The sequence below is a fragment of the Hemiscyllium ocellatum genome, unplaced genomic scaffold (genome assembly GCF_020745735.1).
Source record: "Hemiscyllium ocellatum isolate sHemOce1 unplaced genomic scaffold, sHemOce1.pat.X.cur. scaffold_532_pat_ctg1, whole genome shotgun sequence".
NCBI lineage: Eukaryota > Metazoa > Chordata > Chondrichthyes > Orectolobiformes > Hemiscylliidae > Hemiscyllium > Hemiscyllium ocellatum.
The window spans coordinates 24,311-51,042 of record NW_026869102.1 but is presented as its reverse complement, the minus strand read 5'-3'; the positions used below and the strand labels follow the sequence as shown (position 1 = coordinate 51,042).

The window sequence follows — 26,732 nt, the reverse complement described above, 5'->3', positions numbered from 1 at the left end:
TGGAGATGACTGATAGGTGTCTGGACCAATAGGAATCACATAACGCTGGGGAGCTACAGAAGGAGCCAATGGTTGGCGGAGGACTCCGGGAAGTGGGCGGGATTGATTGGTTTCGCGCGAGGCATTACCGACGTTGATACGGCAAGACCAATGACTGGCAACGAGTCCATCCAATCCGATGGGGGAGAAGGGTAGCCAATGGAAAGTGAGGATGGGGCCAGGAGGGCGGGCGTTAGGATGAGACGAGAAGCAACAGCAAAGTTGGAGGCGGCGGGGCTTCAGAGGCCGGACACGCGCGGAGTGTCCAATGGCCGCTGGGACACGTGATCAGCGATGAGGCATCCGACGAATGGGAAAAGCGGGCTCGCCTACGATTGACGGGCGCCCGCACCAACCGGAGGCAGGGTCTGGGCAGGAGTAAAGGGGCGTTCCTGAGCTGAGCGGCCAATGAGAGCGGTGTGAGGATGTGGCGGAGGACCAATAGGATGAGGCGCTCAGGCCGGGGGGGCGGGGCTTTGATCAGATTTAAATCGGGCGGCGGTTGGGAGGCGGGAGGAGGCTCGTTGTGTTTAAAATAGCAGCAAACAGGTAAAAACCGGCCTTTTCCTGGTGTTATTTATTGTATCGCTTCCTCGGCCAGCTCTCTGCACCTTCTCCGCGTGAAAAAGTTGTTCCTTTGTAAATGTTTGACCTTTGACCCTCTGGTTCTTGCCCACTGACCCCCCCATGACCCTATAAACCTCTATAAGGTTATCCCTCAGCCTCCCCCCTTCAGCTCAAACCCTCCAACATCCTTGTGAACCTTTCCCCTCTCACCCTTAACCTGTGACCCTCTAGTTTTGTCCTCCCTCACCACCCCCTGAGGGATAATACCTTGACCCTTCACCTTATCCATGACCCCCATGACCCTATTAACCTCTATAGGGTCATCCCTCAGCCTCTTCCCTTCAGCTCAGACCCTCTAACATCCTTGTGAACCTTTCCCCTTCCCACCATGAACCTGTACCTCTAGAGTCATAGAGATGTACAGCACGGAAACAGACCCTTCGGTCCAACCTGTCCGTGCTGACCCAGTTATCCCAACCCAATCCATTCCCACCTGCCAGCACCCGGCCTCTATCCCTCCAAACCCTTCCTATTCCTATACCCACCCAAACGCCCCTTAAATGTTGCAGTTGTACCAGCCTCCACCACTTCCTCTGGGTAAAAAAGTTACCTCCTTAGGTCCCTTTTATACCTTTTCCCCCCTCACCCTAAACCTATGCCCCTTTAGTTCTGGACTCCCTGACCCTATTGAACAGACTTGGTCTATTTCTCCTATCCATGCCCCTCATAATTTTGTAAACCTCTATAAGGTCACCCCTCAGCCTCTGACCCTCCAGGGAAAACAGCCCCAGCCTGTTCAGCCTCTCCCTGTAGCTCAGATCCTCCAATCCTGGCAACATCCTTGTAAATCTTTTCTGAACCCTTTCAAGTTTCGCAATGTCTTTCTGACAGGGAGGAGACCAGAATTGCACGCAGTTCCAACAGTGGCCGAACCAATGTCCTGCACAGCCGCAACATGATCTCCCAACTCCTGTACTCAATACTCTGACCAATAAAGGAAAGCATTACAAACGTTTTCACTATCCTATCTCCCTGCAATTCCACTTTCAAGGAGCTATGCACCTGCACTCCAAGGTCTCTTTGTTCAGCAATACTCCCTCGGACCTTACCATTAAGTGTATAAGTCCTGCTAAGATTTGCTTTCCCAAAATGCAGCACCTCACATTTATCTGAATTAAACTCCATCTGCCACTTCTCAGCCCATTGGCCCACCTGGTCCAGATCCTGTTGTAATCTGAGGTAACCCTCTTTGCTGTCCACTACACCTCCAATTTTGGTATCATCTGCAAACTTACTAACTGTACCTCTTATGCTCGCATTCAAATCATTTACGTAAATGACAAAGTAGAGGGCCCAGCACCGATCCTTGTGGCGCTCCACTGGTCACAGGCCTCCAGTCTGAAAAACAACTCTCCACCACCACCCTCTGTCTTCTACCTTTGAGCCAGTTCTGGATCCAAATGGCTAGTTCTCCCTGTATTCCATGAGATCTAACCTTGCTAACCAGTCTCCCATGGGGAACCTTGGGAAACACCTTACTGAAGTCCATATAGATCACGTCCACTGCTCTGCCCTCCTTCGGGACCAACAGGCCTGGGTTCAAATCCCACTTGTCCCAGAAACTTTTATTAGCGCCTCTGAACAAGTGAATTACCAAACATTGAACCAAATACTAAAATGTACAAGCAAATGTAAGTAAGAGCATGTTAAGGTCAAAATGTTAGTGGATGGGGAACTGATGAGCCCCAGCCAGAAGCCAGCTCTTAAATACAACTTACTCTCAATCAACTCTGGAGCTATTCCGGCATACCTTTCAAACAAACATCACTTCCAGGCCGACACTCTCTGGATGGAGGTGAAGGGAGGGGTCTGCTGGCTTGCAACGCAGAGCGATACCAACAGCATGTCCCAATCGCTCTCCACGGGAATGTTTTCCCAAGCCTCCACCACCACCCTCTGTCTTCTACCTTCGAACCAGTTCTGTATCCAAATGGCTAGTTCTCCCTGTATTCCATGAGATCTAACCTTGCTAATCAGTCTCCTATGGGGATCCTTGTCGAACGCCTTACTGGAGTCCATATAGATCACATCTACTGCTCTGCCATCATCAGTCTTCTTTGTTGTTTCTTCAAAAAAACTCAATCAAGTTTGTGAGACAGGATTTCCCACGCACAAAGCCATGCTGACTATCCCAAATCAGTCCTTGCCTTTCCAAAGACATGTACATCCTGTCCCTCAGCATTCTCTCTAATTTTGTCTTCGCTCACCTTGTCCTGAGGGAAAAGACCTTGACCCTTCACCTTATCAATGACCCTATACTCCTCTCGAAGGTCAGCCCTCAGCTTCTCCCTAAAGCTCAAACCTTCCAACATCCTTGTTAATCTTTCCCCCTCTCACCTCAAACCTATACCCCTCTAGTTTTGGCCTCCCCTGAGCAATAGTGCTTGACTGTACACCTTGTATATGATACCTGTGACCTTTATGAACCTCTATACGTTGCCACCCCCCAGCCTCTTCCCATACCTCAAAGCCTGACAGCCTCCGTGTAAGGCTTTCCTGAACCCTTTCCAAGTTTAACAATATCCTTCCTGGAGCAGGGAGACCAGAATCGAACACCGCATTCCAAATGCGGCCTGATTGTAAGACATTGGAGCAGAAATTAGGCCATTCTGCCCATCGAGTCTGCTGTGTCAGTTGATCGTGGCTGATGGGTCTTTCAACCCCATTTTCTTGCTTTCTCTCTGTAACCTTTGATCCCCTTTGGCAATCAAGAACTTATCTATCACTGATTTAAATGTGCCCAATGACCTGGCCTCCATAGATTCCCCACTCTCTGGCTGGAAGAAGTTTCTCCTTCTCTCAGTACTACAGGGTCTTCCCTTTAGTCTAAGGCTGTGCCCTTGGGTCCCAGTCTCTCCTGTCAATGGGAACGTCTTCCCAACATCCACTCTGTCCAGTCTGGTCAGTATCCTGTAAGTTTCAATCTGATTCCACTTCCCCCTTCTAAAACCCATGTCCCAGTGTACAGCTGTGAGGTGACCTCCCACCTTCTATACTCCATATCCTGCCCAATAAAGGCCAAATTCGGCCTTTGCTATCCGATCTTACTGCGACTCCACTTTCAAGGAACAATGAACCTGTACCCCCAGGGGAACACTCCCAGGACGTCACCATTAAGTACATCAGTCATGCCCTGGTTTGCCTTTCCAAAAATGCAACATCTTACACTTATCTAGATTAAACTCCATCTGCCAATCTGTTCAAGGTCCTGTTGGACTCTGAACTTTCTTCATTGTTCACTACCCCACCAATTTTGATGCCATGACCCCTGGACTAAATGCACTGACTCGTAAAGGCAAGTGTACTTAATGCTGCCTTCACCCCCTCCTGTGTACCTGTGACCCTGCTTTCAAGGCACTGCCAACCCACACCCCATCAAGGACACGTTTGACCAAGTGTGGCATCAAGGAGCCTGGGTAAAACTGGAATCGATGGGGATGGAGAACTTCCCTGGCACATAGGAGGCCAGTCCTCTCAATTCCAGGACATGCCTGGAGGACCTCCTGAGGATCATGCCCTGGAGCCAACCAGCTTCAGCTGCTTTATCGCTGACCTTGTCTCTGCTGTAAGGTCAGAAGTGGGGACGTTGGCCAATGAGTGCACAATGTTCAGCAGCTTTCACAACTTCTTAGATACTGAAGCAGTCCAGAAGCAACAAGACCTGGATTCTGTTCAGGTTTGGGCTGACAAGTGGCAAGTGATATTCGCATTGCACAAGTGCTAGGCAATGACTCTCCTATTGGAGACAATCTAACCACTGCCTCGTGACATTCGGTGGTGTTGCTATCATAGAATCCCCCGCTACCAACATCCTGGGGGTTACCTTTTATCAGAAGCTGAACTGGACTCTCCATACAAATACTGCGGTTACTCGAACAGATCAGAAACTGGGAACCCTACAGCCAGTAATTCAGCTCCTGGCTTCCCCAAAGCCTGTCTAATGTTTACCAAGTACAAGGTGGGAGTGTGATAGAATATTCCCCACTTGTCTGGATGGGCACAGCTCCAACACTTGAGGCTTGACCCCTAACCTGAACAAAGTAACTTGACTGGTACCACATCCACACTCTCCACTACCAGCAGCAGTGTGTATCATCTACAAGGTGCACTGCAGGAGTTTGCCAAAGCTCCTGCACCAACACCTTCCAAACCTGTGGCCCCTTCCATTGAGAAGGACAAGGGCTGCAGATACATGGGAACTCCACCCCCTGCAAGTTCCCCTCCGTGCCCCTCACCATCGAGATTTGGAATACGTCGCCGTTCCTTCAGTGGTGTTGGATCAAAATCCTGGAAATCCTTCCCTCAGGGCATTGTGGGTTTACCTACAGCACATGGACTGCAGTGGTTCAAAGAGGGAGCTGACCACCATCTTCTCAAGGGGCAATGAGAGATGGCTGGTAAATGCTGGGTCAGCCAGTGGTACTCACATCCAACAAGCTCTCCCTCAGCAGTAATGACCATATTATTAACTGTTTTTATCTTTTTCTCTCTTTCTCCATCCAGTGCAGTTGACAATGTCTAACCTACCTCCTGCGGATGTGCAGCCCTTTAGGAAGATGGCCAGTTCCCATCACCCCCGGGTGAAGGTGGTGGTCCGGCTCCGACCCTACCAGTCCACAGAGGATGAGCAGCAGGAGGGCCCCTGTGTGCGTGGCCTGGACACCCGCTCGCTGGAGCTTGTGAACTGGAGGAGCCGGACAGAATCCATGCAGTACAAGTGAGTGTCCTACAGGTGCCCCTACACTGACAGACCCATGCCCACCGTCCCACCACCTCCTGGCTGGGACTGATGTGGCTGTAAGGTCAGAACAGAGCACAATTGCAGAGATCCGAGTTAACACTCAGCAGTGATAATACCCCTCCTCACCATCCTGAGATGGCCAAAGGATTCAGTGGGATAGAGATAAATAGATAGATGGATAGGGTGGAGACTTGGCAGAGAAGTGGCAGATGGAATTTAATCCTGAAACATCTGGTCACTCTGGGCTGGGTTGTGGAGGCTTGGGAAAACGTTCCTGTGGAGAGAGATTGGGACATGCTGTTGGTATCGCTCAGCGTTGCAAGCCAGCAGACTCCTCCCTTCACCTCCATCCAGAGAGTGTCGGCCTGGAAGTGATGTTTGTTTGAAAGGTATGCCGGAATAGCTCCAGAGTTGATCAAGAGTAAGTTGTATTTAAGAGCTGGCTTCTGGCTGGGGCTCATCAGTTCCCCATCCACTAACATTTTGACCTTAACATGCTCTTACTTAATTTTGCTTGTACATTTTAGTATTTGGTTCAATGTTTGGTAATTCGCTTGTTCAGAGGCGCTAATAAAAGTTTCTGGGACAAGTGGGATTTGAACCCAGGCCTGTTGGTCCCAAAGGAGGGCAGAGCAGTGGACGTGATCTATATGGACTTCAGTAAGGTGTTTCCCAAGGTTCCCCATGGGAGACTGGTTAGCAAGGTTAGATCTCATGGAATACAGGGAGAACTAGCCATTTGGATCCAGAACAGGCTTGAAGGGAGAAGACAGAGGGTGGTGGTGGAGGGTTGTTTTTCAGACTGGATGCCTGTGCCCAGTGGAGTGCCACAAGGATCGGTGCTGGGACCACTACTTTTCGGCATTTATATAAATGATTTGGATGTGAACGTAGGAGGTATAGTTGGATGGTGACACCATAATTGGAGGTGTAGTGGACAGTGAAGTAGGTTACCTCAGATTACAATGGGATCTTGATCAGCTGGGCCAATGGGCTGAGGAGTGGCAGATGGAGTTTAACTTGGGTAAACGTGAGGTGCTGCATTTTGGGGAAAGCAAATCTTAGCAGGACTTATACGCTTAATGGTAAGGTCCAAGAGTGTTGTAGAACAACAGTGCAGGTTCATAGCTCCTTGAAAGTGGGGTCCCAAGTGGATAGGATAGTGAAGAAGGTGTTTGGTATGCTTTCCTTTGTAGGGCAGAGTGTTAAGTATAGGAGTTGGGAGGGTCATGTTGTGGCTGGACAGGACATTGGTTAGGCCACTGTTGGAATATTGCATGCAGTTCTGATCTCCTTCCTATTGGAAAGATGGATGTTGCCAGGGTTTGAGCTGTAGGGAAAGGCTGAATAGGTGGGGCTGTTTCCCCTGGAGCGTCGGAGACTGAAGGGGTGACTTTATGGAGGTTTATAAAATCACGATGGGTGTGGATAGGGGTAATAGGCCAAGTCTTTTCCCTGGGATGGAGGAGTCCAGAACTAGAGGTCAGCGGTTTCGGGTGAGAGGGGAAAGATATAAAAGGGATCTAAGGGGCAACTGTTTCAGCCAGAGGATGATGCATGTATGGAATGAGCTGCCAGAGGAAGTGGTGGAGGCTGGTACGATTGGAGCATTTTAAAAGGCATCTGGATGGGTATATGAATAGGAAGGGTTTGAGGCAAATGGGCCTAGTGCTGACAAATGGGACGAGATTAGGTTAGGCTATTTGTTCGGGATGGAGCGAAGGGTCTGTTTCCGTGCTGTCCATCTCTCTGACTCTAAGTAGGGATATTATTAGTCATCAAAACCCTGTAGGGCTCTTGTTATAGTGTGATGGTGCCTTGGGTGTGGTTGGAGGGGAAGGGTTTCTCAGTTTCATTTTTCTAATATTTGGGGAAAGAAAACACTGTCTTCCTTTTGGAATCTAACTACATATCTGCAGGTTGTGGGAGGGTGCACCCTCTCTTCATATTCTTAAGGAATCACTTCAGCGGCAGATACCTGCTCTTTGAGCATCCGGTGTGGAGGAAGCAAGGCTTTGTAGGTCTTCCTCATGTAGGTAAGTAGCAAGCTCACCTCTTCACGTTTATGTCTACAGCTGGGTGTCCACGTGATGACAACGGAGGTGTTTGTGAGCACCAGTCACATTTCACTTGTCTGATTTAACTTGCTGAGCTGGACACTTGTGGCAAATTACATTTGGAAACGGTGATGGCTTTTTGCAAAAGGACGTTATAAAAGTGTTCATGATTACTGTCCTGAATTTGTACTGAACCTTTCTGAAGTTCTTCAGACCAGCTGCGCGCTGTTTTCCCCAGCCAACGTTATTTTAATTCTATTTCTGTCGTTAGTCTTTGGTTTTGGTTCATGTTGCAATCACCCCAATGGGCAGTTGTTGCTTTTAGTTTGGTTTATTTAAAGAAATGGAGTTTGGGTTCCTCTGCACTCCTGAGTTTGCCTGTGGACAGGGAAAGGTGGAAATTTGGCATTTGTGCTAAACCCTCGATTTACAATGGTAAATCACACAGACGTTTACTGCCTAATTCAACATTAATGTATCAGTCTGTGAAACAGCTGGACCCTTCAGTGTACTAAACCTCACCTCCTCCTGTCTCTCAGCTTCGATGCTTTTTATGGTGATGACACCTCACAGCTGGAGATCTATGTGAATTCAGTGAAACCGATCCTATCCCATGTCCTGAATGGACAGAATGCCAGTGTCTTTGCCTATGGCCCTACGGGAGCAGGTGAGTGAGTGAGTGAGTGACTGTCCACTGTCCTGCCTCTTTCCTTAGTGACCAGCCTCCTCACACAGCCGACAGCCTTAAAACCTGTCCTTCAACATTTAGACTAAAATGTCATGTTGCATTGTCAAACACACTTGCTGCACACCAGAAAATAGACAGGCAGGGAGGTTAAGGTCATGAAGGACATCAGTGAATCTGTGTCAACAGAACACAGTGATAGCATTCACGGCTGTTCCTTTGTGAAATAAATAACTGGTTGATTCTGGCCTTGAAACAAAACTCTCTCAACTAACTTCTCTCCCCAATTATTGTCCTTCACTGTTACCTGTCTAGTTAAGAATGTGCAGGGTTTTTGTATAAAGGAAGTCAGTTAGTGACCGTTCAGCACAGTACCCTGTCAGGGCTCTTGAAGAGCTGATCTCCTACTCTCCTGGGTTATTACAACCTAGTTAGTTTAGCTTATAGGTATCAGTGTTATGTTAAACTGTTACATCAAGGGGTTAACCTAAACTGTCTGTTCGAGGTATTTTTATTCCAGACTACCAAAGGGTACGATCTCTGGGACAAATCGAGAGGCTTACAGGTTGAGTCCACGAGGGATTCCCTGGGCCATCTCCGATCTGTCCATATTCCCCTCTCCTGTCTTTATTTGTTTTTCTCATTGATAGGTAAGACCCACACCATGCTGGGCAGTCCCAAACAGCCCGGAGTGGTCCCTCGTTCTCTGCTGGACATATTTCGCATGGTGCAGGAGCAGAGTGACCAGCTGTGTGGACCTTCCTGGAGATTTAATGTGACAATGTCCTACTTGGAGATCTACCAGGAGAAGGTGAGTCGTCTTTGTTGTCCTGGTTAGGTTGGGGAGAGGGACATTAATTCAGAGATTCAGGTTCAAATCCTACCTCAGACACTGGGGATTCCACTTCAATGAGTCAGACAAATGACAAATCCAAGAAATAAAACAATAATGGTGACCACAAAACTGGTACCAATTGTCATAAAGAGCCAGCGTCCCTGGGAGCACAGTGTGCCATGCTTTCTCCTGCATCCTGCCCGTGTGGTGAACAGCTCCGGTTTATGGACGTGTGGTCCTTCTCCTATCTCTGTGGTGCTCAATTCCTGCAATACACACACACGCACACACACATGCTCTCAAACACACACACCTTGTGCACCCCCACCCCCTCGTATCCCACAGTTCCCTGCACTCTCCCAGCAGCCTTTTGGAGGATGGTAACATTTCCAACGTCTCTCAGGTGTTGGATCTACTGGAGACCACGCACCAAGACTTGGCGATTCGAGAGGACCAAGACAAGAACATCTTCGTCCCCGACCTGACACAGCAGCGCATCACCAGCTTCGTGGAGTTTGAGCAGTTCTTTCTGCCAGCCACACAAAGACGGACCACAGCCAGCACCAAGTTGAATTGTCGGTCCAGTCGCAGCCACTCTGTGCTCCTGATTAAGGTCCAGCTATGTCGGGTCCCTTTGTTGCTCTTTCAATTATCTTTCTGGTGCTCACACCCTCGTGGCCTGTCTCTCTCTCTCTCTCTCTCTCTCGGCACACTTTCTTTCTCTTTCATCCTGTAAATGCTGTATCAATAAGTGCTACATTAAGGGCTTTAACCACATCGCTCAGGCCTGAGGCTGAAAGATCACCCTCACTCTCTCTCCAGTTGTGCACAGTGTGTAACTCCACTTCAAACTCTTCCCAACCACCCTCCACCACCTTGCTGTCTTCCCTCAGTGCTCTGTGTCTCTCTCTGTCTCTCCCCGTGCCCCTGTCCCTCCCTCTGCCAGAATGAATGTTGCTTGGTTAGGACGCTCAGCCACCACTCTTGCTCTGATCGAATACTGGTTCTGTTGCAGGTGGTGAAATTGCAGCAAGAGGCACCATTCCGAGAGCTGACAGGGAAACTCTACCTCATTGACCTGGCAGGATCGGAGGATAATCGCAGGACCGGGAATGAAGGTATCCGGTACGTTCACTGCTGTATTTGCCACTTTGATGTCAAGACATGTTCGGGTACCTGCCTAGTAACTTTCAAATAAACAAATTATTATATCCAACTTCAATGATTTTAAAAAACAGCCCCAAGAGTGTTATTCTGTTCTAACATGGGATAAACAGATTGTACACTTTTAACCATTTGACACTACATGTGTAACATATAGCTAACATCCATGATTAACATTTGGCAAACAGCTTAGCTCCAGCTCTTCACTGACAGCTAGCTTCACCAAGCCAGTACTACCTCTGGACTTTCTCATCTTCGAGCTTGTTTCTTCTGCATTAAACTAATTCTCCTTTGAGGTTTTCAGTCCTCACTCTCCCAGCTAATCTGAAAAACTGAAGCTCTCAGACGTCTTCAGTTTACAGGTAGCATTCTGCCCATGTCCCAGCACCTCTCCTGACTCCATTCTGAAGCTGCCTACTAATTCCTAAACTTCTCCCTGAATTCTGACAGCATAGAGCCATGCGTGTGTCTGAGACTTCTCCACAGCAACAGTGTAGTACAGCTGCCTTCCCAGCTGTGCAGTGAACACCTGAGATAGACTCTCCTTCTGTTTTTCTCTTCCATCCTCACTTGCTGCCTGTATCCTTTTGAATTCATCTTTGGTGTCTTCCTCCCCCTCAAATGGTCCTGAGTCACCAATCAACACTCTCTCATGAAAAACCCTCCCCTTATTTCTGAATGCTTCCTCAAACTCGTGTTTGTAACGGTCAGCTACATGTATGTTGGGATCAGATTGCTGCTTTACAATAAAGTGAAGGGTATAAAAGGAGGATTTGCTCAGCTTGTGGATTGGCTTGGGACATGCTGATGTTGTCACTGTGTCATGATGCTGCTTTACTGTATTCCTCAGGCTAAAGGAGAGTGGGGCCATCAACAACTCCCTCTTTGTGTTGAGTAAAGTGGTGGATGCACTGAACCAGGGCTTGTGCAGGATTCCCTACAGGGACAGCAAGCTAACCCGTCTGCTGCAGGTAAACTTCACCCCTAAACCGGTTCCTCTCCTCAGGCAGGATGTCTGTGGGAAGGTTCCTGTAGCAGTAGGAGGCACAGTTCTGGGATAGCATTCCTGATTGAAGGTGGAGAGTGATGTCGTTGAGTCAGAGACTAGGCCCCTGAATTGAAATCGAGGAAACAATAATGGCATGAGCTAGCAATGATGTAGATAATGACAAACATTTTGGAATGTACATGGGGGAAACGGTCAGCCTTGTTCATTGGTCTTGGGCAATGAAATGACCAACGTGAAAGCTAGTCCAACCATGGCTAATCAGGGGAATTACATCCAAGGAGGGGGCATACACTTTGGCTAAAGTAAGGATCAGACCTGAAGGCTGGGACCAGGTTAGATTTCTGCAAAGCAGGGTGAAGGAATCGATTACCAGATGAGATGAAGCTTGTGGGGAACATGGAAACTGGTTGTAAAAGCTGTGCAAAGAAAGGGTTAGTGACGGCCAGTGTAGGTCCCTTTGAGTCAGACGGCAATTAATGAGGAAGAAAGATGACAGACCAATTAATACAGAATGCACAAACACACAACTTGCTGGAGAAACTGCAGGTCAGGCAGCATCAGTGGAGAGTGAACAGGGTTCCAGTAACCCTTCAGAACTGATAGCAGGGAGGTAAATGATGCCAGGGAGTGGGGCAGGAAGGAGTGAGCAGATAGGGGGGGGACAGAATTTAGAGCAACAAGTGGGTAGGCAAAGGGATTGTTGGTAAGGTAGGGAAGCGGAGAAGGAGGATGGGTAATAATGAGGACGGAGTGGGTAAAAATGGGGTGACTGTGTGCTGGAGGGTGGCCATTAGGGTTAGTGGCTGGGTCATAGACATGCTCTGAAATAGTCAACCTCAATGAAGGTTCTCCGGTCACCAGGTAAAAGGGAAGTTGGTGTTCTCCAACTTGCATCGAGTCTGACTGCAGTGCTGCAGTGTGCTGGAGACTGGAACATTGGCCAGGAGACACTGGGGTGTTGAACTGGCAGGCAACTCCAAGCGGAGTTGTTTTTATGGACAGAACATGGGTGTTTTACAAGGCAGTCACCAGTCTGTGTTTGGGGACACCAATGTAGAGCAGACTGTGTTGTAAGCAGCAAATACAGTAGACCAGATTCAACAAAGTGCAGGGAAATGACTCTGCACCTGGAAGGTATGTCTGAGACTGTGGGTAATGAGGAGGGAGGAAGGTAAAATTGGCAAGGGTTGTACCTCCTGCAGTAGTATGGGGAGGTGTTGGTCATGGAGGAGGAGTGGACTGGAGGGAACAGTCCCTGTGGAATGCTGACCAGGGAGATGGCAAGAGGTGGGGGAAATGGCAGCTTTTGTTCCTCTGGGACACAGCCTGGTGGAGTAGAAAGTGAGGGTTTGGGGAGGGAGGGGTGGGGTGTGGACTATATTGTTATCAGGGGGAAGGGGGAAACATCCAGGGGTAAGGGCAGGTGTCTGGGAAATGGATCAGACATGGCTAAGGGCCCTGTCCTCAATATGGTTGAGGAGAAAGGTGGACAGTTCTGAGCCCCACTGCAGAATGTAGCACCATCGATACGGTGGGAGTTGATGGGTTTGTTCATGGATATCAGACAGTCTGGTTCATTTAGCCTCAGCTCTGCAGCCAACGTCTGGGTTTGTGTTTCAGATCCTCACCATTCAGTTCTTCATTTCAATCTGCATTTTGGTTCTGCCTTCACAAAGGAAGGCCTCAATCATGTCCCGAAAATGTTGGGGAGGGCAAGGTCAAGTGAGAGGGAGGGAGGGAGGGACGGACGGATGGAGGGAAATCTGTATTACTACGGCAATGGGTGTTGGGGAAATTGATGGGATTAAAGGCCAATAAAATGCTCCGGGCCTGATCATCTCCAACCCGGCACTGAGTTGTCAAACCCTTCTGTCCAACTCCTCCACACTGATCGCGTTTACCAATCTGCCTGTACCTTACCCACATCCCTCGGAACCTTTCCCATTCACGTACCTGTGTAAATGTCTCTGAAATATTGTAACTGTGTCTGCATTTACCACGGCCTCTCGCAGTTCATTCCATATCCACACCGTTCTCTGTGGAGTGGGGGTGAAGTTGTCCCTTTTGGAATCTCTCCATACCCACCTTAAGCCGATGCCCTCTGGTTTTGTACTCCCCTGCACTATGGGCAAGACTGTTGCTACTCACCTTGTCTGTGTCCCTCATAACCTTAAATACCCCTAAGGTCAGTCCTCAATCTTTCTGTCTCCCAGTGAAAAAGTCCCAGCCCATCCCATCTCTCCTTATAATTCAAATCCTCCATTCAGGTAACATGCTGGTAAATTTGTTTCTGTACTTTACACAATCCTTCCTATAACAGCAACCAGAATTGTATGCAGTACTCCAAAAGTAGCTTCACCAATGTCCGGTCCAGCCGCAACGTGCCAACTTCTGCACTCGGTGCTTTGACCAACAAAGGCAAACATGTCGAACATAGAACATTACCTGGACACAGATCTCTCTGCTCATCGACACGACCAAGAATCTTACCATTCACCCAGTACTTTGCATTCCGGTTACTCCCACCGAAGTGAATCACCTCATGTTTGTCTGCATTAAACTCCATTTTCCACCTCTCAGACCAGCTCTGCAGCTTATCTATGCCTCTCTGTAACCTACAACATTCTTCAGCACTATCCACAACTCCACCGACCTTGGTGTCACCTGCACACTTACTAACCCACCCTTCTATACTGCCAACCAGGTCGTTTATAAAAATGACAAACAGCAGTGGACCCAACACCGACCTTTACGGTACACCACTGGTAACTGAGTTCCAGGATGAACATTTCCCATCAACCACCACCCTCTGTCTTCTTTCAGCAAGCCAATTACTGATCCAAACTACTGTATCTCCCACAATCCCATTCCTCCGCAATTTGTACAACAGCCGACTGTGGGGAACCTTATCGAACGCCTTGCTGAAATCCATATACACCACATCAACCGGTTTACTCTCATCTACCTGTCTGGTCATCTTCTCAAAGAACTCAATGAGGTTTGTGAGGCACGACCTACCCTTCACATAACTGTGCTGACTATCCCTAATCAAATTCTTTTCTAGATGATTATAAATCCTATCTCTTCTAACCTTTTCCAACACTTTACCAACAACTGAAGTGAGGCTCACTGGTCTATAATTACCAGGGTTGTCTCTACTCCCCTTCTTGAACAGGGGAACCACATTTGCTCTCCTACAATCTTCTGGCACTATTCCTGTAGACAATGACGATTTAAAGATCAATGCCCAAGGCTCGGCAATCTCCTCCCTGGCTTCCCAGATGATCCTAGGATAAAACCCATCCGGCCCAGGGGACTTATCTATTTTCACACACTGCAGGATTTCTAATACCTCTTCCTCGTGAACCTCAATCCCACCTAGTCTAGTAGCCTGTATCTCAGTATTCTCCTCTACAATATTGTCATTTTCTCGAGTGAATACTGTCGAAAAATATTCATTTAGTGCTTTCCCTAACTCCCCTGACTCGTCACACAGCTTCTCACTACTCTCCTTGATAGGCCGTAATCTAACACTCGGAATTCTTTTCATTCCTTAAATACCTATAGAAAGCCTTCGGGTTTATCCTGATCCTATCCACCAACAACTTCTCATGTCCCCTCCTGGCTCTTCTGAGCTCTCTCTTTAGTTCTTTCCTGGCTACCTTGTAACCTTCAAGTGCCCTAACTGAGCCTTCACATCTCATCCTAACATAAGCTGCCTTCTTTCTCTTGACCAGAGATTCCACTTCCTTTGTAAACCATGGCTCCTGTGCTCTACAGCTTCCTCCCTGTCTGACAGGTACATACCTATCTAGGACACACAGGAGCATTTCCTTGAATAGCTCCACCTTTCTAACGTGCCTATCCTCTGCAGGTTCCTTCCCCCATCCTGTGCTTCCTAAATCTTGCCTAATCGTATTGTAATTGCCTTTCCCCCAGCTGTAGCTCTTGCCCAGAGGTATACACCTATCCCTTTCTATCACTACAGTAAACATAACAGAATTGTGATCGCTATCACCAAAGTGCTCACCTACTTCCAAGTCTAACACCTGGCTGGGCTCATTACCCAGTACCAAATCTAATGTGGCCTCACCCCTTGTTGGCCTGTCTACACACTGTCAGGAAACCCTCCTGCACACACTGGACAAAAACTGACTCCTCTATAGTCGCTCTCGCTCTCTCATTGGCGATATACAGAAAACTCCCAACAGGGTGACCTCTCCTTTCCTGTTTCTAACCTCAGCCCATACTACCTCAGTTGACGAGTCCCTAAACATCATTCCTGCAACTGTAATACTGTCTTTGACCAACAATGCCACACCTCCCCCTCTTTTACCATCTTCTCTGTTCTCACTGAAACATCTAAATGCTGGAACCTGCACCAACCATTCCTGTCCCAGCCAAAGGGCGGCACGGTGGCACAGTGGTTAGCACTGCTGCCTCACAGCGCCAGGGACCTGGGTTCAATTCCCGCCTCAGGCGACTGACTGTGTGGAGTTTGCACGTTCTCCCCGTGTCTGGGTGGGTTTCCTCCGGGTGCTCCGGTTTCCTCCCACAGTCCAAAGATGTGCGGGTCAGGTGAATTGGCCATGCTAAATTGCCCATAGTGTTAGGTATGGGGTATATGTAGGGGTATGGGTGGGTTGCGCTTCGGCGGGTCGGTGTGGACTTGTTGGGCTGAAGGGCCTGTTTCCGCACTGTAAGTAATCTAATCTAAAAAAAAAATGCTGCCTTCACTCTCTATTTATGATGCCATTTCCAAGACATTATTATCTGGACCCCTAGGTGTCTTTGTTCATCAACACTTCCTGTTATCTGTGTAAGCCCTGCCCTGATTTACCTCGCAAAAATGCAATCGCTCACATTTATCTAAGATAAACTCTGTCTGCCTCTCCTTGGCCTAGCTGAGAAAGATCCCACTGTACTCCTGGATAACCTTCACTGTCCACTATACCCTCAATCTTGGTGTCACCTGCAAAAATATTAACTGTGTCTCCTGTATTCTCATCCCAATCATTTATGTACATGAGACAGCAGTGGATCCAGAACTGATTCCTGTGTTCACTGGCCTCCAGTCCCCAAAAACATCCCCTTGGCCACCATTCTGTCTCCTACCGCCAACCAATTTTGTACCCAGGTGATCCTATCCCAAGATTATATTGACTCTGGACTAGTTCCCACAGACTGGAGGGGGAGCTTCTGACCAGTCAGCCTGATGTCAGTGGTGGGGAAAATTTCTCAGTCCATTGTATAAGACTGAATAGAGTATCAGGAAACTGTGAGAGGACCGGACAGTGTCAGTATGGATTTACAAAAGGGAAATCACTCTTGACAAGTAGAATGTAGACCATGACAGCGCAGTCCACTCCCTCAGCCCTTGATGTTGTGCTGACCCTGTGGAACCAATCTGAAGCAGGTCGATCTCACACTCTTCCATTATAATCCATCTGTTTATCCAATGACCATTTAAATGTCCTTGAGGTTGGTGAGTCTCCCACTGAAGCCTCCTCGGATTTGTCAAGGATGTGACTGGTCAGGGAGATATAAGGGTGGGGGGTGGAAGGGGGCGGGGGGGGTGCAGTGAATGTGGTTCACTAGGGCTTTGAGAAGGCTTTGTATAAAAGGGGGAGATGAAGGTGTAAACTGGGTGGTTCAGCCCTGCAGTGTGTGGGTTTAAATGTTGTTGTTCTGTCCCTCCCTGATCTTGCTATGTCACACGCGTGCTTTGTTTCCAATGCTGTGTTTGGTTTTGTGGTAGGATTCTCTGGGAGGCACGGCCCACAGTGTAATGATAACTAACATCGCTCCAGAATACAAGTACTACTTTAACACGCTCACCGCCCTCAACTTTGCTGCCAAATCCAAGCTGGTGGTCAACCGTCCTTTCACACAGGAAACCATCCAGCCTATCGGTAAGTGTGGTTACAACCGTGGGGGAGGGAACCCTACATTCCCTGTGAAGTGACAGTGGTGTCCAGGGGAGCGGCTGCCCGTAGTGTGGCAGTGACACACAGCTTCTGCCTTTTTAAATATTCTTTCATTCGTTCCTCGTTCAGGCATTTGCCCTTCAAAGCGTTCCTGTGAAGGTTCATCTTCAAGTTTGCAACATCCAGCCAAGAGAACAAAATCAGGAGAGTCTGTGAGTGCTGATTCCTCGGAGGAGCTGGTGTTTAGGTGAGGGGAGGACACTCTGCCTGACTCAGTGTTACAGACCCTCCAACAATGGAGGTTCTTGCAAGTTCCCCAGATGAGATGGGGGACCGTAGGGCAGTGAGCAAAACTGGAGTGAGAAGCTTTCAGGTGAGATGAACAACTAGGCCTTTCTAATAGCAGCTGGGATAGATAGTGTTCCGTGTAGCCATGAGCACAACCCCTGAAGGGGGGTGTGTGTGTGTGTGTCTGGTGCAATGGTTAATGACATCATCAAGGCTAGTCTAACGGTGCCTCCCTATAGAAAGGTGGTGAGCTTTCTGAAGAGATTTACCAGGACGATGCTGGGTGTGGAAGGGTTTGAGTTTTACATAGAGGATGGGACTGTTTCATTTTCACCCCCGTGTGGGAGGGTGAGAGGTGACCTGATAGAGGTTTATAAGACAATGAGGAGGGATTGATCGAGTTAATGGTAGTTGTCTCTTCCCTAAGATGGAGGATTTCAAAACTAGGGGCACCTTTTTAAGGTGAGAGATTTATAGATGATATGAGGGGCAACTATTTGACATAGAGGGTGGTTTGCTTGTGGAATGAACTTGAGGAAATGGTGGGTTGGGTACAGTTACAACGTGTAAAAGACACTTGGATAAGTATGTGAATCGGAAAAGTTTGGGATATGGGCCAGGAGCAGGCAGGTGGGACTAGTTTAGTTTGGGGTTAATGTTCGACATGGACTGGCTGAACCACAGGGTCTGTTTCCCTGCTGTATGACACTGTCTCTATGTAACCATAGAGTGTGATAGAAGCCCATTTGGTTCACTGATCTCCTGTAGAGAAGGCCATCTGCCTTCCTTACCCAGTCTGGCCTACATGTGACTCTGCACAAATGGCTACTAGGGGATTAATGCTGATCTGGCAAGTGATGCTGATGGTCTGTGTACACATTGGAAAATAAGAAGTCTCCAGGCTGGAGCAGAGCTGAGTGAGAGATGGGGGAGTCAGTTGTTAGGATCAACATGGACTGCTCGGAATGGAAAGGAGGTCCTGCAGAGAGACTGAGCAGTTAGGGGTTATGAGCAGATCAAAGCTGGGATCTCCCATTTTTCAGGGCATGTGACTTATCCCAAAGGGCAAGCAGGAAGGGTGGTAGGTGGTTTTGTTGGCATGGCATAACGTCAATACCAAGGCAAGAAATGGCCTTAATTCAGACGATGCAGAATCCATGGGGGTGTGGGGAAGCAATATAAAGGGGGAGAAGATCTGGACAGGAGTAGTCCCACAGCATGCAGTGGGACAGAGAATAAAGCAGGAGATAATGAGGGTGGACTGGAAGAGCACATCAACTGTTGGGGAGTGAAATCTTCAGATAGATTGGGGAAGGTGGGCACGGGAGTTAGAGTACAGGGGAGGGATGTGAAGGCACTGTCTCACTGGTTCCACGTTCTGATCCAGCCCCTTCCTGAAGCCGGGAGAATATGACCCAGAGGCCTTTGACTCGGACGTGTTGGAACGAATTTCCAATCTGGAAAAGATGCTGCGGAAACACTGCAAGAATGGTCTTCCAGTACTGGGAACACCCAAAGAGGAACGTCTCCAACTCCTAAAAAAAGTGGAGGAGAGTAGGCTTCAGATAGAGGTAAGGCCCCTTACATTCAGCTCGGTGCACCCAGACCCAGGAGGGTAGGGGATAAACAGCCCAGGGTCATGGGGTAAATGTGTCTCACGATGGAGCCTGGTTTCAGTACAGGGCCCCTGGAGGATAAGGGACAGGACAGGGTTAGTGTTGTTAAATGTTCAGAGCGCTATTATATTACAGACGGAGGTGAAATGCCAGTGTGTGCAGGAGAGGGTCTGTCTGTGAAATGTCCATGCCTGCTTTCCTTGTGTTGAAATAGAAACTGGAGCAGAGACAGAAGCAGCTGGAGCAAGTGCTCGCTTTGCAAGGAACGGCAGTGGGACAAACCCCGAGGAAGGAGACCTTGTTGAACAGGATTCATCCTGGAGCTCTGTGCAGAGGCTCAGTGGCCAAGCCGAGACAGCAGGCGATAGTGACACCGCTACAGCGTAAGTGAGGTGTTCTGTTGGTGGGGACATGTTACCTGGGAGTGTGGACACATACAGACTTTAGTCATGGTGTCACAGGTTAGGGGGGGAGTGGGGGGGAGAGAGCGAGAGGGGGATAGCAGGGTAGCTGGGTCATAGCTCAGCCCCTAACCCTGGCCCCTGGCCAGATCTGACCATGTCAATCTCTCCCACTGTATCTCTCTCTCTTTCCCAGCCCCCAGGTCTGACTGTGTTCTCCCTGTTGTTCCAGGTCTGGATAATGGTCAGTTACTCAAAACCGGCGACACGCTGGTGCTGAAGAGGAAAGAGAAACTGGATAACAAGGTGTGTGTTCCCACCCAGAGTATGGACCGGAGGCTACAGGAAGAGAGTGGGGGTTGTCCCCTCCACAGAAACTCCAGCTGGGTACAGACCCAGCATGACTGGTTCTCCCTGTGTGAACCAGCTGGAATTCCCATTCATGGTCCCCCTTGTAGAGATGAGTGTGAGCTGTCAGCCCTGCTGGAATCTGTCCTGTGTATTACTGATTCTGTAAGGTAACCCCTTACTGTCTGATCCCAATGGGGGAGCAGGTTATGGTACACCCACATCTGCCTACTGCCATTCTCCAGCTTTTGACCTGTAGTCACACAGGGTATGGCAGCTGTGGGACATATCCTACCACCTTTTTTAAATGTGCTGAGAATCCATCTTCTTATACAACCCTTTCAGGCACAACCTGCCACAGCAATTGGGGATTGGCAATAAATGCCAGCCTCCTCTACGATGCCCACAGCCTGCCCACAAATGTTGGTAAAACAGTCTCTGTAACCTCACCATTAACACACAGCCCTTCTCATCCCCACTATCCAGGCCTTTCAATTCAATCCAATCTCCCCTTGGCCATCTCTGTACAACAATTGGAATGAGGAACTTGGGAACAGAAGGAAGCTGTACAAGCCATCGAGCCTGCTGCAGTGCTCATTACAGTTGGTGGATGTATTTATTGTCACATCTACCAGAGTGGGTGTCTATACCTACCCTACACCAACCAGCGAGCTTACATTGGTGAATAGAGCTCCACCGTGAACTCCCTGCTTGGACAGTCTATGCCCCCACTGATTAAATTCACCCCCCTGCCCCATATGAACCTGTCTTACTGCCTTCAGGGGCCTTTGGACAAGCACCCCAAGTTCCTCAGGTTCCTCTGAGCTTCCTCGTGTCCTGCCATTCAGAGTACTCTCTGGTCTTGTCCTTTCTTCCAAAGGGCATCATCTCCCATTTCTACACGGTTCCATTCCACCTGACCACTTCTATCCCCCGAATACCTTCCTTCTCGTTATCAGCCCATCTTCCTGTCCTCCACAAACTAACCATCTTCTCCATTGTTGCTCCGTTATCACAAACAGTAAGAGTCCCAAGCACTGACCCCTGTGGTGTACCACTGGACATTGGGGACTGCTCTCTCAAACTGGGTCCTGCTCAGAGTCTGCAAGCAAGTGAAAGGACAAGTAGAACAGCCATAAACCACATTGATGTTAGTGAACGAGATCACCCTTAACCTCTTTATGACTGCAGTAATGATACTGCGGACAGCATCAAAACCCCAGCATGCTAGAAAGCAGACAAGCCCCTCTCCTGGTGCCTGTTTAATGAAAAGCATGTGATCAGGGCTGCTCTGAATCCACTGTCAGGAAGGGGAGCTCATACGTACCCTGTCAGATTGTTCATGCAACTCCTTCCTCTCAGGGACAGTCTGTTGGCCACATTTAATCATTGTCCCAGTTTTAGTCCTGTCATCCCACCCACCCCCAGTGTAGGGGGGACAGGGGGAGAAAGTGGCGATGGACATTCTGGTAACATGTGAGCTGGTCGTTCTTTTTTTTCAGGAATGCAGCAGTGACTTGGAGAATGAGTTTGAGCTGACCGTGGATCATGAACTGACTCAGAGACGCAAGGATTACATCCTGAACATCCTCAACACCGGAGACCTGAAGCAGCTGAAGACCCTGCAAAGGGTGGGGGACAAGACTGCCAGGCTCATCATGAGCTGGAGGGAACACAATGGACCTTTCAGTCAGGTATCTCATCTCCCACAGCCCCTCCTATTCAGGAAGGGAATCCCCACAGCCAGCTCCCTAGGGTTGGAGGGGTGGGTCATAAACTCCCCCAGAGCTAGTCATTGTTCTACAGTCAGCCTGTGTGAGGGGGGGGCGGGGGGGGGGGGCGGGGGGGGGGGGAAGTGCAGGGAGGGACGTAAATCCAGAGTCTCTGCTTCTGATCACTATCCACGGGTTAGACTGAGAGAATCAACCAAGGGCAACTGAAACAGTCAAACAGGGTGGTACACTGGCTCAGGGGTTAGCACTGCGACCTCCCAGCACGAGGGATCCAGGTTCAATTCCAGGGGAATTGGTCCCACTACATGACCCACCGTGTTCGGGGTTGGGGGGAATTGGCCCCACTACATGACCCACCGTGTTTGGGGTTGGGGGGGAATTGGCCCCGCTACATGACCCACCGTGTTCGGGGTTGGGGGGAATTGGCCCCACTACATGACCCACTGTGTTTGGGGTTGGGGGGAATTGGCCCCACTACATGACCCACTGTGTTCGGGGTTGGGGGGAATTGGCCCCACTACATGACCCACTGTGTTTGGGATTGGGGGGAATTGGCCCTGCTACATGACCCACCGTGTTTGGGGTTGGGGGGAATTGGCCCTGCTACATGACCCACTGTGTTCGGGGTTGGGGGGAATTGGCCCCACTACATGACCCACTGTGTTCGGGGTTGGGGGGAATTGGCCCCACTACATGACCCACTGTGTTTGGGATTGGGGGGAATTGGCCCCACTACATGACCCACTGTGTTTGGGATTGGGGGGAATTGGCCCTGCTACATGACCCACTGTGTTCGGGGTTGGGGGGAATTGGCCCCACTACATGACCCACCGTGTTCGGGGTTGGGGGGAATTGGCCCGGCTACATGACCCACTGTGTTCGGGGTTGGGGGGAATTGGCCCCACTACATGACCCACTGTGTTCGGGGTTGGGGGGAATTGGCCCCACTACATGACCCACTGTGTTTGGGATTGGGGGGAATTGGCCCCACTACATGACCCACTGTGTTTGGGATTGGGGGGAATTGGCCCTGCTACATGACCCACTGTGTTCGGGGTTGGGGGGAATTGGCCCCACTACATGACCCACCGTGTTCGGGGTTGGGGGGAATTGGCCCGGCTACATGACCCACTGTGTTCGGGGTTGGGGGGAATTGGCCCCACTACATGACCCACTGTGTTTGGGATTGGGGGGAATTGGCCCCACTACATGACCCACTGTGTTTGGGATTGGGGGGAATTGGCCCTGCTACATGACCCACCGTGTTTGGGGTTGGGGGGAATTGGCCCCACTACATGACCCACTGTGTTTGGGGTTGGGGGGAATTGGCCCCACTACATGACCCACTGTGTTTGGGATTGGGGGGAATTGGCCCTGCTACATGACCCACCGTGTTTGGGGTTGGGGGGAATTGGCCCCACTACATGACCCACCGTGTTCGGGGTTGGGGGGAATTGGCCCCACTACATGACCCACCGTGTTTGGGGTTGGGGGGATTGGCCCTGCTACATGACCCACCGTGTTTGGGGTTGGGGGGAATTGGCCCCACTACATGACCCACTGTGTTTGGGGTTGGGGGGAATTGGCCCCACTACATGACCCACCGTGTTCGGGGTTGGGGGGAATTGGCCCTGCTACATGACCCACCGTGTTCGGGGTTGGGGGGAATTGGTCCCACTACATGACCCACCGTGTTTGGGGTTGGGGGGAATTGGCCCTGCTACATGACCCACCGTGTTTGGGGTTGGGGGGAATTGGCCCCACTACATGACCCACTGTGTTCGGGGTTGGGGGGAATTGGTCCCACTACATGACCCACCGTGTTTGGGGTTGGGGGGAATTGGCCCCACTACATGACCCACCGTGTTTGGGGTTGGGGGGGGATTGGTCCCACTACATGACACACCGTGTTCGGGGTTGGGGGGATTGGCCCTGCTACATGACCCACAGCATGGTTAGGCACTCTTACCCATTGAGTCCACTCCAGCATTTGGTCATGGGTTGATGTTTCTCAATCTCATTCTCCTGCCTTCTCTTTACTGAGACCATGCCCTTGTCCTTCCTGGTTGAGGAACCTTCTCCACATCCACTCTGTCCATCTCCCAGTATTCTGCCCCATCCTTCTATATGATCCACTGAGTCCCCAACTGCTCCTCCTGTGACAAGCTCTTCATCCCTGGGATTGTTCATTCTTATAAACCTCCTCTGGACCCCTCCATTACCAGCACCGCCATCCTCCGATACAGCTCACAGTATTCCAAATGCAGTCTGACCAGAGCGTTCAACATACTCAGCAGTGTATCTTGTTGTTGTATTCGAGCTGCCTTGTAATGAAGGTGAACATTGGATTTCCCTTCCTAACTATCAACCTGAAGAGAATCCTGAAGTAGGACTCCCTTTCCCCAGTTAGAAAACAGTCCACACCTCTTCCTACCAAACTACGCATTTCACCCACACATCTTTGTCCAGGTGGACTCAGCACATCCATGTCCTGTTGTTCCCCCCCCCCCCCCCCCCCCCCCCAGCTACAATGCTGTTTGTTCCTCTGTCAGATGTTAACGTAGAACATCAATAGGTTTGGTCCCAACATGGGCTCTCTGTAGAGCTCCAGTCAGCACCAGCTGCCATCCTGAAATAGCCCCGTGTGTCTCCAGGTTTTGCCTTCTGCCAGTCAGCCAATCCTCTATCCCCTAACACCATGGGCTCCTATCTTATGTAGCAGCTGCTTGGGTGGCACCTTGTCCAAGGCTTTCTGGAAGTCCCAAATCCCCACCATTTCTTTGTTCCCTTTACTTCTTCACCAGCCTCACTTTCCCTCTAACTCCCACACATATCCATATGTTTGGTATACTGTGTGTTTAAGTAGAACACCCTCAGCCCTCTGACCACTGTCCTTCTCCGAGTTGTCCCCATATCTGCTGTACCTGAAGTTTGACTCTTGATCCTTTTCCATACTCTGACCTATTACTTGTTAATACAAACGTCCCCCTCTGCCGAGCCCTCTCCCACTTTCCCCCTTTCTATAATGCTCCATGTAACTGGACTCTACACTCTGCAGCTACTGAATTCGTTATCAATGAGACTCCTTAGGCCACACCTTCCAAACCCCCAACCACATCCGTCCAGAAGGACAAGGGTGGCAGACACACAGGAACCCCACCCTGTGCAAGTTCCCCTCTGACCCTCTCACCTTCCTGCCACCATTTCTTCAGTGTCACTGGGTCAAACTCCTGGCACTGTCTCCCCAAGGACATTGTGGGGCAATCCATGGGGCACAATTGTAGTGGTTCAAGAAGGCAGCTCCCCACCACTTTCTGAAGGAGCACATTGGAACAGGCAAGAAATGCTGGGCCCAGCCAGTGACCTCCAGATCCCATTTCCTAATAATGAGAGAAGCCCAGGAATAGGGAAAAGAGAGGTGGGAATCAGCCAGCTAATGACTGAGTGGGACAAGTGCCAGGTAAAACGTACCGTTTCTGCTCAACACTGAGCACTTTAACCCGAGTTGATGCTGTGTTCTTTCAGATCGAGGAGCTGGAGAAGATTGGGATGTCATTGAGAACTCTGTCCACTTTCATGAGGGTAAGAATCGGAGAGTGTGTGCAGGGCCTGATGCTGACTTTGTGACCCTTGCTTTGTATAAACACTGACTGGGAACAGATGCAGTGTGATTTGATGTGGATTGGCCAGTGCTGGTGTGGGACTGGGATGGACCGAATCAGACATCACGTGACACCCGGTTGTAAATCCAACCCGTTTATTTGAAATCACAAGCTTTGGGAGCGGTGCCCCATCATCAGGTGGACTGTCTTCAGCTTGAGATTCCAAATGAACCTGTTGGACTGTGGCTTGATATTGTGTGACTTCTGACAGTGTGGTTTCGACACATTGAGTGAGCAGACCAATGCATGGCAGATGCAGTATGATGTGGATAAATGTGAGAATTACCTGGACAGCAATAAATTGGGAAGGGGGATTGGGGGGGCACGGGACCTGGGTCTGTACATCACTCACCTGAGAGTAAGCTTGCAGGCCTCCAAAGGGAGAGGAGTCTTCAAATCCAGGAGCACAGATAATGATACTGACTGCACCTGGAATATAGTGTCTGGGTTTTGGTCTCATTATCTGAGGATAACTATGGAGGGAGTGCAGCAAACGTTTCCTGGACTGATTCCTGATATAGTGGGACTGACATTTGAGAAGAGATTAGATTGGTTCAGGATGACATTTGCTGGCATTTATTGGGGGTGTACGGGAAATGTTGTATGATCCTATAAACCTCCAACAGGACCCGACAGGATAAACACAGGACCTTCCCGATCAGGAATCTGAAACCAGAGGTCATTGTGTTACCGATCTGAAATGGGGAGAAGCCTCTTTCCCCAGAAAGTGGTGGAGCCTGTGGAATCCTGTCCCAGGAAGCTGCTGAGGCTACACTATGGAATGTGTGAACGAGGGGATAGTATTCCGATGGAGCTCTTGGTGCTGAGGGGGGAGGGGGGGTGGGGAATGTTGTGAGACAGCAGGGACAGAGATGGATGGTCAGACATGTTCATATTGAATGGTAGATCAGGCTCAAAGGGCTGAATAGCCTCCTACTATACTGTTCCTATTGAGGTGACCCACACCCGACTGAACAGACAGTGATGATCAAAACCAAACCTTTTTACTGAATAACTATTCTTATATTGCCCATTCCCTAGGCCAATGTGATGAGCTGTATGGGGAGGTGAATACCTGGAGGTTGAACAGTTCATCCACTTTACCAACACTCGACTCCGATCTCCAGTCCTTGTTCTTCCCTCTGCCTGTGCTGTGTCTGCTTTGTACGGGGTCATACGGAATCATCAGACTGAGAGGGGGAGCCTGTCAGGGCCCCTGTTGTTAGTTTGCTGTCTAAACCTTCCTCCTGGCCATTAGCAATCAGTGTTTCAGAGCTGGCTTCTCCTTTGTTATTAAAGTATGAATCTTGTCAGAATGGAATGGAGCTGAGAATGTATATTTCCACCTCAGCTCACATGTCACTGCTATTGTATTTTAACCATTTGTTTCTTGTCTTTAGCAAATCCTTTATTAAAACTTGTTGTACCATTAAATGGCCAGTGAAACTTGTCCACAGCTCTGCCAATCTTTGCTGCACACTGATGGGAACATAGTGTGGAGTCATCCACAGAAACACAACTGAGCTGAGTGGCCCTGGCATTGCTAACATTGGGGATGGTTAAGAGGAGAGTGAAGGGGCAGTAACGGTCCTGCTTTTTG

At 49.5% G+C, this 26,732-nt stretch overlaps 1 protein-coding gene across 2 annotated transcripts; it reads left to right on the top strand.

Annotated features, from left to right (window-relative positions):
• Positions 1 to 125: 125 nt before the first annotated feature.
• LOC132813908 (kinesin-like protein KIF22) lies at positions 126 to 26,572 on the top strand. Of its 2 annotated transcripts, none has more exons than XM_060823288.1 (15): positions 126 to 205; positions 5,170 to 5,383; positions 8,004 to 8,131; positions 8,800 to 8,960; positions 9,388 to 9,597; positions 10,000 to 10,109; positions 10,999 to 11,119; positions 16,916 to 17,069; positions 17,214 to 17,331; positions 18,760 to 18,943; positions 19,203 to 19,371; positions 19,622 to 19,695; positions 21,240 to 21,431; positions 24,996 to 25,052; positions 26,174 to 26,572. In XM_060823288.1, exons 1-15 carry the CDS (start codon positions 199 to 201, stop codon positions 26,201 to 26,203), a joined length of 1,929 nt encoding a protein of 642 aa, XP_060679271.1. In that variant the 5' UTR covers positions 126 to 198; the 3' UTR covers positions 26,204 to 26,572. The 2 variants fall into 2 exon arrangements, with proteins under 2 accessions (XP_060679271.1, XP_060679272.1); XM_060823289.1 differs by lacking the exon at positions 126 to 205 and adding an exon at positions 521 to 588.
• The last annotated feature ends 160 nt before the right edge of the window (positions 26,573 to 26,732 follow it).